Here is an 11883-nt window from a genome sequence, read left to right as displayed (position 1 = left end):
TGGGCGGTAGGGGCACCGGCTAGAGAGGGCAAGTGAGGGATCTTATATCTTGGAAAGTTATAAAAATTGGTAGAACCAGCGTGTCTACCAGGCCTCGGACGGAGGTTGTAGGGGAAGGAGGCGACGGCGTGCGTGCGGAGGCGAGGGCGCCGGCGGCTGGGCGCCGTCGGGGAGAGGCGGCGCACACGGCAGGGAGTCGGCTAGGGTTTGGGAACTCCGACTCCTGAGGGAGTCGGCAACAAAAGATGTTTATTGCTTGATTGATCTTGTCTATTACAACTCGTATTTATAAGAGAAACTGCAAATCCCTAATCTGCTAATTGGGCTAAGCCCCTAACTAAGCCTGGCCGGCCGGGCCAGTGGGCCCCCTCCGGCGGTAGACCAGACCGGTCATAACATCTCTCCCCGCCTGCGCAAACAGCTCGTCCTTGAGCTGGTAGTCTGGATAATGTTGCTGGAACTCCTCACGTGGTTCCCAAGTCGCCTCTTCCTCGGAAAGGCCCTCCCACTGCACCAACAAGTGCCAAATATCACGACGTCGCTGAGCGCGGAGCACCTTGGCTGGGCTGGGCAGCAGACGACCCTCGGTCGTCGGCGGAAGTGGCGGAGTGGCCACCGGCGGAGCGCCACGATAGGGCTTCAGCAGCCCCACGTGGAAGACGTCGTGAATGCGGGTCCCCTCGGGCAACTGAAGTCGGTACGCCAAGGTCCCAATCCGCTCCATGATGACGAAGGGCCCGGCATAGCGCGGACCAAGCTTGCGCTTGGCATGCGGGTCGAGGGACTGGTGAGAGCGGTGCAACAGGCGAAGCCACACCCAGTCACCCACCGCGTATTCAACCTCGCGGTGACGCCCGTCATAGTAGTGCTTGGCGACCTGCTGAGCCTGGACAAGACGCTGCCGCACCTCGGCCAGCATCTCGTCGCGGGCGCGGATGAGCTCGCCAGCTGCCTCCGTCCGCGCCGTCGCTGGGTCCACCGGCAGAATAGGCGGCGGTGGCCGACCATAGACCACCTCGAATGGCGTAGTGCGCAGGGCGGAGTGGTATTTTAGAACGGAGCTAGTAGCATTAGAATTTTTGGCTCCTGGGTGCCACAACACCCTGTATGCACAAGAAAATTTAGTAATTTCAAATAAAGTTAAAAGAACTGAATTTTATTGGGAATCAAAGATAATCAAGTATTGTACTTGTATAAAAAATATATCCAAGAAATGATTCCCATTTACTTTAGGGCAAAAAGACATATTTATGAAGAATGTAGCATGAATAGTACTTGTACATAGGGTGTTTCAAGTTTGTTTTCTTTACCTAGGAACCAATGAAAATCATTCCATGTGGAAATAAATTTATACGAGTACAATACATTCTCATCTTTGATTCCAAACAAACACAAGGACTCAAACCAAACACAACGGTGGAATCAACCCGTTCCTATGAAATGAAACCATGATATTACATTCTACTTCGTTACTAAACCAAACACCCCAAGTGTTCAGCTGTTCAAGTACTGTTATGTTATACTGAAAGCCTCTTCAGTTTGTTCCAAAGCCTCTACATATTCTTGCTTCATGGATTTATTACAGTCAGACGTCTATTGCATTCCAGCTCAACAAACAAAATTAGCATCAACAATAGGTAATTACAGACACATCAGGTCAGGTTGCAACGCTCAAGTTAAACAAACTAGTTCTCTCTTTTTCCTACAATAAAGATTACCTGTTTGCTATACAGAAAAAAAGGGCTACCTAACTTAAATTTACACCTAAAAAGACCCCCAAAAGAAACGTTAACACAATCAAAGGAGCATGTACAGCAGTGGCAGCATGGCCAGTCAGTCAGGGCGTGTCGGGTTGTTTCAGTCGAACAGCAGCCGACGTCGCAGGGACTTGGGAATTTTTTTGTTCAGGTCCACGGGCGAGGCTTTTCTCGAGCCGGGTTTCGACGACTGGCCCGCTTCGGCCTGCGGCTTCTTCCCCGCGGCTTCATCTCCTGCTCCCTTCTTCGAGCGGTAGAACTCCTTGATGCTGAGCTGCACCCCGCTGGGTCTCGGCCCTCTTGGCGTCTCCAACGTGCTGATTGCCTTGGATTTCCGTGACCTTGATTTCTCTTCTTTGAGCCTCTGTACAAAATTCAGTGGGTTTGTTAATCGCACTGAACAAAGTTTTTGTTCAAGAAATAAAGATGCAAGGGTGCAAATATAAATCAGTAGCTCATTATAATCTCCAGAAAGCATCATTGTTTTTTCAGTTCTATCACAGCGAAGAAAGTAACAATTGTGCACCTGTTGGGCCTGAAACCGCTGTGCTTCATTAGGAAATGCGGCATCCACGAGCTGGATATCTTCATCAGTCAACAGAAAGGTGCCGTTATCGTCCCTGAGTACTTGTGGCAGTTCTGGATCATCCAATGAGTCAGTAGACTCACAATTCACAGTTGCCTCCTCCTCGTCATCATCATCGTCTAAAATAATCACCTCAGCCTCACTCTCACCATCTAATTCTGGCTTCTTGTCAGATACATCACCAGAAACCATACCACGAGTGACCCTATTCCATTTGACCAAGTAATAAGGGTGGCCATATCTTATCTTAATCCGTTGAATTGAATGGAATTCGTACTGGTCACAGAGAAGCAATGATTTACATGGAGACGAAGCCATTTCACGTAAATATATGGTTGATAGCATAGGGAGCATGTGCTGTCGGATATATGATGGCTCCCAGTTCTGTGTATATTTTAGCATGTCAACCAAAGCCTCAACGTTAGGCTCATTCCACACAAACAACGGAACACCACTTTCTGCAGACAGGACCATGCGGGACAATTAACAGATTTTAATGCAGGCCAATACTGAAGGACAAAGTAAGGACGATATGACTAGCACTTGCAGCAAGTTGGGAAACTTCAGTCTGAACTATAGGTGCAACGGAGAAATATTAAAATCAGTGTTATTAACTTTTACCTGTATCCAAATTGTCATCGCAAAGATATAGTTTAATTATCTCCTCATTTGGGAAATTTGTCTCAGCAGCTAATCTTTTGCAGACCTTGATTTGCCAATTCTCATGTCTCCTCTGTGCTTTCAGGTCACGTGCCTACCATTGATTCCACCAAAGATACTATTAATAGATGATTATTAAGACCCATAAATCATTTACAAAGGGGAAAATAGACACGCCATACTGTCTTGATTATTTGATTGGACAGAGAACATCAAAAGCATTATGACAGTAAACAAGTCAACAGATCAGGCATTGTAAACATGCGAAAACGACTGTATTTATCTGAATCAGGCACTGTAAATTATACAACATAACAGTGCTGGTCTGTGCAATACACGCTAAACAAATAGTATTAAGAAAGCTGGGAAGGTTCTTGCAAAATGGAAAGTTATGCTCTACAGTAAATCAAGTGAGATTACCTGGTCACAATTAGGACATTCACATTTGAAACCAGCTGGTTTTTCCACGCAATGTTCTAATGAATCCAACAAGCAATAATTGCACCCAGTCTTGGTATGATCTTTCTTGCTGCCAGGGTGACCGCAGTGTGAGCAGTGAGGCGATCTCGCAACTGCTGGGCTCTTTGTGGATGTCGACTGTAGATCATCAACATTGGTCTTGTCATCTCCTTCTGCGAATGGATAAATTCCTCTACCAATTTCATGTAATCTGGAGAAGCCAAAATAAGATCAGGTTCAGACGAGCAATGCTGGACAATTCGTTCCGCTACAAATAACAAGAACTTCTCATCAAAGTAGGAAAACATACTTATCTAAAATACGATCTTCATCAAATAACTGCACAAACCGAAGTGCGGTCTCAACACCAAAACCAGGCACCCCTTGCAAATCATGGTCACAGCCAATAAGAAGTGCCATGGCTACCATTTGTTTCCTCTTCAATCCAATGCCAGACTCAATGTCTGCTATATTGTAGCACTCAAAAGGTTCCTGAAGAAAATTCCAGGTGATCATCGCGCCATGACAGGGAAAGTGAAACAATTTTTTTTTTCAAATGTGGTACCAGAACTATAAGAGACTGCCTACCTTACAATTCGATCTGAGCACTTTGATGACAGTCTTTGCTCCAAAGAGGAAAGCATCGCTGTCCGACGTAATACATGCGGCCACTTCACCCTCATTATTCAACTGCGCGCAAAGGGCTTCCGCTTCACCCTTTGCCTGCAATACTGGCATTCCAAGATATCCCAGCAGTTCCTATACGATACAGAAAATTAAAGCCGTCAAAGATAGGATCTTTGTAGTGTAACCCCAGAGTACCGAAATGCATCAGCAACCTAGACTAGAGTGGAGAGTAGAATTACTACCGAATGGCCTGAAATGCTTATAAATACAATGACCTTCAGTCAAGCTTTCTTAACAACCAAATTAAATCCTAAATCGTGAAACAGCATTAGTGGCACAAGATATAGGCACAAACCACACAGTCCTTGACGTATCGCGAGAACAAAGCATTCCTCCTCTTGGCCGGCGCAGGGACACTGGCCTCCCCTTCCGGCTGTGCGCTCGTCGACGCCGCCACGTCAATCCCGGAGCCCCGGAAGAAGCGTGCGGCCCTGGCCTGCGACTTGAGCGGCGACGGCTGGCCGTCCACCACGAATACCGGGAAAGCCCCCATCTGCAGCAGTGCCAGAGGCAGACCAACTCGAGTGAATCGAAATCGCAAGGTTAAAAAGCCCAGAACAAAGGAAATCGAGGAACCGAACACAAATGGGTAACCCCAAATAAGATTCGAAAATGCTGCATCTCCAAGATTGACGCTTGAAGAGCGCGAATGTCCACAGAGGAATGCGGACCGGCGAAACCGCAATACGAGACAACAAACTAGCACTGGGGAACATCGGCAAGCGTCGACCGCGACGAGGCGCGAAATCCAGAGGCAGTCGACGGACGCGAAAGGGGGGAGGGAAGGTGAGGGAAAGGGGAGGGGGAGGGGAGCCAGACCGACGGACCGACTGACTGACCTTGGAGAAGAGGGCGAGCGTCCGGAAGAAGGTGGTGCGGATGTGGGGGTGGCGCGCGTGCGGGGAGCGCGCCCGGATGGCGGTGCTGTGGGAGACGATCCAGAAGGAGAGGTCGACGGCGACGCGGCGGCCGCGGAGGAACCCCGGGCCCTCCTGCCGCGCGTACGGCTTCAGCAGGTCCCAGAAGCTCCCGCCCACGCCCATCTCGCCTCCCTCTTTCTTCGCCGCCGTCGGCCACGGCGGTGGGTCTAGTCTTGGTGCGCCGCGCCGGGGTTCGGTGACTCGCGGGTGCCTCGCTCGCCGTTGCGGCTAATGGGCCGTTTGGTTGGCTATGTACGGTGGGCCTGGACAAGATGAGTCGACTTTCCGTCTGTTGGATCCAAAGAAAAAAACAAAATAACTGAAGCAGTTGCGTTGGCGCCTGTTAAGTGTTCTTTCTCTCATCAGGAACGGGAAAAAAGACTGAAACGATTTTTCTTTAAAAAAATGCAAGTCCAGGATTAAGATTAAGTCCATATGTTCAAAAAATGTAAATTCTTGGGTACCAATTTTTTTTAAAATTTCTTCACATTGGTAAAAAATTAGAAGCTTGGCTCCTGTTAAGAAAACTACAAATGTAGCTTGACTTGGCATTTTTTTTAAATGAAATCAATTGTTTTATGTTTCAAAAAATTCTGAAAAGAAATCTATATTTTGTTGCGAATAGGACACTGACATTAAAAGAAACATCGAACAGTACAAAACAGCCCAAGAAAAAACAAAAAGTATAACGAGATCCTTGAGAAGCCCTTCATCTTCGACCTCTAGACCGTGTTGACGGCGCGCCGCCGCTCCTCCCTGAGTCAACCTGACGTTGTTGGTTGCAGACGGGAAGTCGCTGAACGGGTCGAAAAGATCATATCCGTCCCGGAGATGAAGAAGTAGGATGAACTGCCATAAAGCTCCTTGACGATCCGAAGATCCCCACAGCCAGACGAAATCCTCGATGTTGCCGTCGAGATGGGGTTGAAGCCGGGGAGACATTATTGCACATGGCGCCTCCACCACCACCTAAACACCGCCCTACAAACAAAAATCCTAAAAACGGGGAACGAAGCCCCAAAACTGGGAAACGGAGCCACGAGAGCCACGATCCGTCGCACTTCCATGGCCCGAAGGCCACAAAGATGGCCAGATCGGAGCGCGGCCGGCGACGGGAGGCAGAGGAACCCTAATCGCCTGAGGATCCCCTCACGATCGAAGGGGTACGGACATTGACCAAAACATATTCTGAAAAGAAATCTAGACGTTGATAGTGATGTATTCTACCAATGTGTAAAATCTCAAGTCAAAACCCCTTGTATTTTGGCTCACACAAGAATGGCAAAATATGGCAATTTTTTGAGGCTTCAAAATCTGCATTGTTCACTACTTCAGATTTCCACTTTTATTATTTTTTGCACAGCCTAGCATATATGGTATTTCGAGTTGAAATTTTACAGGTTTGCAGAATACACCATTATTTACATCTAGGTTTGTTTTTTCTGAATTTTTTGGAACTGTTAAATATCGTTTTCATTTTTTCCAGAAAAACATCTTACATGTAGAACGAGCTATAAACACCGCATTCGGCTCCTGTCTGAATTTAATTCTGAAATCAAGTCAACCTGCTGTTGCTAGAACTGGGGCCTTTTCAAACTGGATATGCAACAAATGTGCTGCATTGCTTATTGCTATGGTTGCTGTGTTATCCCTGCAAAAAGTAATGGTTGACATTTGTTAGCTTTTCCTCCCCGGAAATACTAGATTAGGTAAAGTCAACTCCATTCGTTTCAGAACAATAAAAACGTATTGTCAACTCTCCACATATATCATCTAATCCGTTGCATATTCAGGTAGTAGTCCTCCACATTACCTATTGTGTCCAAATAAAAATAAATAAACAGAACATATATATCTAATCCGTTGTTATAGTCTCTTGATGATAATCAATATGATGTTTAAACGAAAGGATAAATAGATTTGGACACATAAATTATTGTGTCCAAATAAGCATATTCTCGAATATTCGGACAGAACTATCATACAATAGCACAAAAGTCAGACACGTAGATTTTAATTTTCCTGTTATTTCGGATTATGCAGCTGGGCCTGGCACAGCTTTATAATCCAATGAAAAGCTAATGGATATGGACGGTGAAGATACATATAAAATGATCTGCACAGCTGTGCGTATCAAACTTGATTTCCATATAATTTTAGCATGGATTTTGTCAGCATTGATAACTAACCAGTTCATCCAACGTGCAAGAATCGTTCCCCAAAGCAAAGCTATATATAGTGAGCAGATGGTAGTACACCACCTACCCACTTTACTACCAAGAATATTTCCAGGGAGGCGCAGAAGATCTAGTCCTGGTAAGGTTTAGCTCATTGCCAAGTTTCTAGGTTCTTATCTGATTCTTTTGCGAGTTTCTTTTCTTCTGATATTGAATACCTTACATTTGCACTTGTCCTGTAGGTTATATGCACTGTGAAGAAAAATGGTGAACTTCTCCAAGAAACTAACAAAAGACCAGATTCCAGGATGGGAGGAGTATGTGAAATTTATTCATCTTGTGATCAACTAGAATTTCCTCCTCTGTTGATCTACTCTACCCAGTTTCAGTCAGTACTGAAACATCGTTTGCCTGCACATCTCAGGTACTACTTCAACTACAAGCTGCTCAAGGCAAGAGTGAAGGTGTACACAGAGCAGACAAAGGAAGGAAACCACGACAGAAGACGTGTTCTCAAAGATTTCTCAAAGTTGCTTGATGATGAGGTTTGCGATTCAGATTAAGATGATCTCATGTTTAGATGGTCTCACGTTGTTCCCCCTTTTCTTTCAGATTGAGAGGATAGTGCTGTTCATGATAAAACAGCAAGGGCTGATCGCGGCACGGCTCGAGGAGCTGGGGAAGCGAAGGGCGGTGCTTGAGGACATTCCGTTGGTCCAGGAGATAGCGGAGCTGAAAGAGGACTACAGGGCAGTTGGCTTGGATCTTGTGAGGCTCCTCAAGTTTGTTGATCTTAATGCCAATGCTGTCCGGAAGATTCTGAAGAAGTTCGACGAGCGCCTCGGGTATACGTTCACTGACTATTTTGTCAGGAGCAGATCCAACCACCCCTTCTCTCAGCTAAAGCAGGTTTTCAAGCATGTGGTGAGTACGTTGGCCAGCATTTCTGCGATGCTACTTTGAAAATTTTGAATTTGAACATGGAAATTTAAAACATTTGAACAAACGGATTTAATAAAATCTTAAAATTGTGGGTAGGGTATTGGAGCTGTTGTGGGGGCATTGTCTCGCAACCTTGGCGATCTCGAGGAACGTGAAGGGAGCTATCTGAATATCTATGACGAAAACCCACTGGCCATTCCAAAGGTTTTTCAGTCTTGTGCCTCTCTTTGTCGGTATAAACGTTGAGTGATTCTGCAGCTCTTATGCGACTAACAGTGACTTATAATCCTCCTGAAGGATCCCATAATCGACATGATCAAGGCGACGGCGGACAAGCTAACGAACTCGACCAATTTCCTACGGTTCCTGGGGCAGCACGCGCTGATCGCGGAGCCGGACGAAGCCGTCGGCACAGAGGAAGAGCACGCGGCGGCCGAGGAGAAGTACCACTACATATCCCTGGTTCTGAACCTGGCCAACACCTTCCTGTACATGGTGAACACGTACATCGTCGTCCCGACAGCCGACGACTACGCCACCAGCCTGGGCGCCGCTGCCACGGTGTGCGGCATAATCATCGGGTCCATGCCCGTGGCACAGGTCTTCTCGTCGGTCTACTTCAGCGCCTGGTCCAACCGGTCCTACTTCCAGCCGCTTCTCTTCAGCAGCGTCGTGCTCCTCCTGGGCAATGTCATGTACGCCATGGCCTACGACTTCAACTCCCTGACCGTTCTACTCGTTGGCCGTGCTCTCTGTGGGTAAGCAGAAGAAGATACGTTTTTTTAATGAAATTCCTGCAAATCAAAGATGCAATTCAGTGTATCCGATGTGATTTTGGTGATTTGTAGGATGGGATCTGCGAGAGCCGTGAACCGGAGATACATCAGTGACTGTGTTCCTCCGAGGATCCGGATGCAGGCTTCTGCAGCTTTCGTCAGTGCTAGCGCCCTCGGCATGGCCTGCGGCCCGGCTATGGCCGGACTACTTCAGGTCAACTTCAAGCTGTACGCGTTCACCGTCAACGCGGAGACATTGCCTGGCTGGGTCATGGCGTTTGGCTGGTTCGCGTACCTCATCTGGCTGTGGATCTCGTTCCAAGAGCCGGCTCTCGGCGAAACGTATGAACAAGTCCACCGTCAGGTTTCCTCTGCTGGCTCCTCGAGCACAAGTATGCCTTGCAGAATTATGATACTTATTCCCATATTATCTATCTTGATCATGATTTATGTAGTGACGACACACTTCATTCCGTCCTACAGAGCACCTGAAGCATCTGCTGGAGCAAGACGCGCATGTCGACAACGACCAAGAGGAACATCTGCTGAAGCAAGACGCTCATGACGACAATGACCACGAGGAAGAGGCGCCGGGTGCAGCAGCAGCGCCTTCAGTTGTGGAGGCCTACAGACTGCTCACTCCTTCAGTGAAGGTCCAGCTGCTCATCTACTTCATGCTCAAGTTCTCCATGGAGATCCTGCTGTCGGAGTCGAGCGTGGTGACCAGCTACTACTTCAGCTGGACCACGAGCACGGTGGCCATCTTCCTGGCTATGCTGGGCCTCACCGTCCTCCCCGTCAACGCCGTCGTCGGCACCTACATCAGCAACATGTTCGAGGAACGGCAGATCCTCGTGGCGTCGGAGGTGGTGCTGCTGGCGGGCGTCCTGCTGAGCTTCAACTTGCTGTCGACCTACACGGCGGCGCAGTACGTGTGCTCCGCGCTGCTCACCTTCGTGTCCGCGGAGGTGCTGGAGGGGGTGAACTTGTCGCTGCTGTCGCAGGTGATGCCGGCCCGGCTGTCGCGCGGCACCTGGAACGGCGGGCTCCTGTCCACGGAGGCCGGCACGCTCGCGCGGGTGGCCGCCGACGGGACAATCACGCTCGCCGGGTACCTTGGCCAGGGGATGCTTCTCAATGCGACGCTGCTGCCGTCGCTGCTCATCTGCGTGGCGTCCATCGCCGCCACGGTCTCCACCTACAACTCCCTCTTCTACTAGCCAGTATTGAGCAGCATCCCCTGGCCGAGTTTTTTTGTTGCATGTAGCGTGGCTATGCGAGTTTTTGTAAGTTGTTTGTTGTGGGCTTGTGGCTCGTGCGTGAGGTTACTTATGAGGTACTCCCTTGAGATGAGCCAGTGCCAACATATAAGTTTGAATTTTTTTAAGGCACAAAACTAAGTCTATTCAACAAAACAAATGGTCCACTAAGAGTCTAAGATTCAGTTTTCATAATTTGTGAAAAACAATCACAAACAACATGAAAAAACATAAAATGACTAAGAAACTACTAACACAACTCCTGATACTTGGGTAGTTGGGTTGTTCAATTGGGTGCCACTGCCACCAAATGATCTCAATATTCCAAGAAATACCAACATGTGAATAAATTATGAGTCTAAATCATAGCAACATTGAAGACGTGAAATTAAATTGAGTGTTCCAGCTACACTATTTAAATGTTTGAATGCGTGACTTAAATCTTCTAATATTCCTGCTAAAGCGTTTATATCATTCTTATGGAGCGTAAGTTGTTTAAATATTAGCTCTCTAAATTCAATATGTTGATGCCAACATTTTTCATTTCCATATTAAGTTTATTCTCAACTATTAAAGCTTGTAGTCCATCAACTTTATTTTCTATTGCAAGTTTAGCCAGTATATCTTTTTCTTGCATTGACTTCTTAACTTCAGGCATAAGTTCATGGGCTATAAAGAGCATACCTTTCTTTGGTTCAATCTCACCTGGTGGATTCTATTGTTCATCATTAAAGGCTCTTCCGCAAAAAAGGTCATTGCCTCCTTGTATGTCAATAAGTTTAGAGTTCCTCCTGCACATGCATCAACCATTTGCTTATATTCGTCATTAAGTCCACCATAAAAATATTGCACAATCAAGTGGTCCATAAACCCATGGTTGGGAACCCTCGTAAGTAGTCCGGAGAATCTTCCCCAAGCTTGGTCATAGCTTTCTCCAATGTTCTGGAAGAAATTTATAATCTTTCCCTTAACCTACATTGTCTTATAAAAAAGGTTAAATCTATTCATGAATTTTTTAATGCATTCTTTCTAGCTAGGAATAGTATTTCTTGGTAAGGCTTGTAGCCATATGAAAGCCTTGTCTTTTAAAGACCAGCAAAATAGTTTAAGAAGCAAAAAGTATTTTGGCAAATTCTTTGGCCTAACTACCTCACATATGTCATTCATTCTAGTTAAATAACACTTGGATCTTCATGATCTTCTCCTAAAAAGGCATTCTCTTGCATCATATTCAGTAATTCAGGATATATTTCATATTCGATGTCCTTTACATCAGCATAAAATATAGGACTTTTTGCAACTAATGTTGAAGGAGTTTCATATTCTCCCAAAGTTTAACTAGGCTCAGCGGCCTTAGCTGTGATTGATACGTCTCAAACGTATCTATAATTTTTGATGCTCCATGCTTGTTTTACACCAATTCATATGTGTTTTGTTTACACTTTGTTGCACTTTTACATGATTTCTGGCACTAATCTATTAACAAGATGCCACAGTGCCAGTTCCATGTTTTCTGTTGTTTTGTAGTTCAGAAAAGTTGTACAAGAAATATTCTCGGAATTGGACAAAACAAAAGCCGAAGTCAATATTTTAGTGAAACAAAGACGAAGTCCGGAGGGGGACGAAGAGGCGCATCAGGGCGCCCACACCACCCCTAGGC

The 11883-nt window shown here is 46.4% G+C and overlaps 2 protein-coding genes across 2 annotated transcripts; one reads left to right on the top strand and one right to left on the bottom strand.

The window, feature by feature from the left end:
- Nucleotides 1-1533: 1533 nt before the first annotated feature.
- On the bottom strand, nt 1534-5192 carry LOC124652736 (flap endonuclease GEN-like 1). Its single transcript, XM_047191778.1, has 8 exons — nt 4989-5192; nt 4445-4642; nt 4051-4221; nt 3773-3954; nt 3424-3673; nt 2965-3097; nt 2284-2801; nt 1534-2121 (listed from the first exon to the last, which is right to left on the bottom strand). Exons 1-8 carry the CDS (start codon nt 5190-5192, stop codon nt 1858-1860), a joined length of 1920 nt encoding a protein of 639 aa, XP_047047734.1. The 3' UTR covers nt 1534-1857.
- A 2318-nt stretch (nt 5193-7510) lies between these two features.
- Nucleotides 7511-10184, top strand: LOC124658256 (SPX domain-containing membrane protein OsI_32082-like). The gene is made up of 7 exons (XM_047196638.1): nt 7511-7563; nt 7671-7791; nt 7859-8170; nt 8285-8392; nt 8486-8946; nt 9037-9356; nt 9448-10184. Exons 1-7 carry the CDS (start codon nt 7511-7513, stop codon nt 10182-10184), a joined length of 2112 nt encoding a protein of 703 aa, XP_047052594.1.
- The last annotated feature ends 1699 nt before the right edge of the window (nt 10185-11883 follow it).

Source organism: Lolium rigidum, chromosome 5 (assembly GCF_022539505.1).
Source record: "Lolium rigidum isolate FL_2022 chromosome 5, APGP_CSIRO_Lrig_0.1, whole genome shotgun sequence".
In the NCBI taxonomy this organism is placed as follows: Eukaryota; Viridiplantae; Streptophyta; class Magnoliopsida; order Poales; family Poaceae; genus Lolium; species Lolium rigidum.
Note: the sequence above shows the minus strand (reverse complement) of the source record. Positions and strands in the feature narration are given on the sequence as shown.

Bases quoted from the DNA above. Each gene is read 5' to 3' on its own strand.
- LOC124652736 (XM_047191778.1), bottom strand. From the start codon at position 5,192: ATGGGCGTGGGCGGGAGCTTCTGGGACCTGCTGAAGCCGTACGCGCGG. The intron at 3,674-3,772 runs GTATGTTTTCCT...TGGCTTCTCCAG, and splicing joins GAAGATCGTATTTTAGATAA to ATTACATGAAATTGGTAGAG. The intron at 2,802-2,964 runs GTAAAAGTTAAT...TCCTGTCTGCAG, and splicing joins CGATGACAATTTGGATACAG to AAAGTGGTGTTCCGTTGTTT.
- LOC124658256 (XM_047196638.1), top strand. From the start codon at position 7,511: ATGGTGAACTTCTCCAAGAAACTAACAAAAGACCAGATTCCAGGATGG. The intron at 8,171-8,284 runs GTGAGTACGTTG...AATTGTGGGTAG, and splicing joins AGCAGGTTTTCAAGCATGTG to GGTATTGGAGCTGTTGTGGG. The intron at 9,357-9,447 runs GTATGCCTTGCA...TCCGTCCTACAG, and splicing joins TGCTGGCTCCTCGAGCACAA to AGCACCTGAAGCATCTGCTG.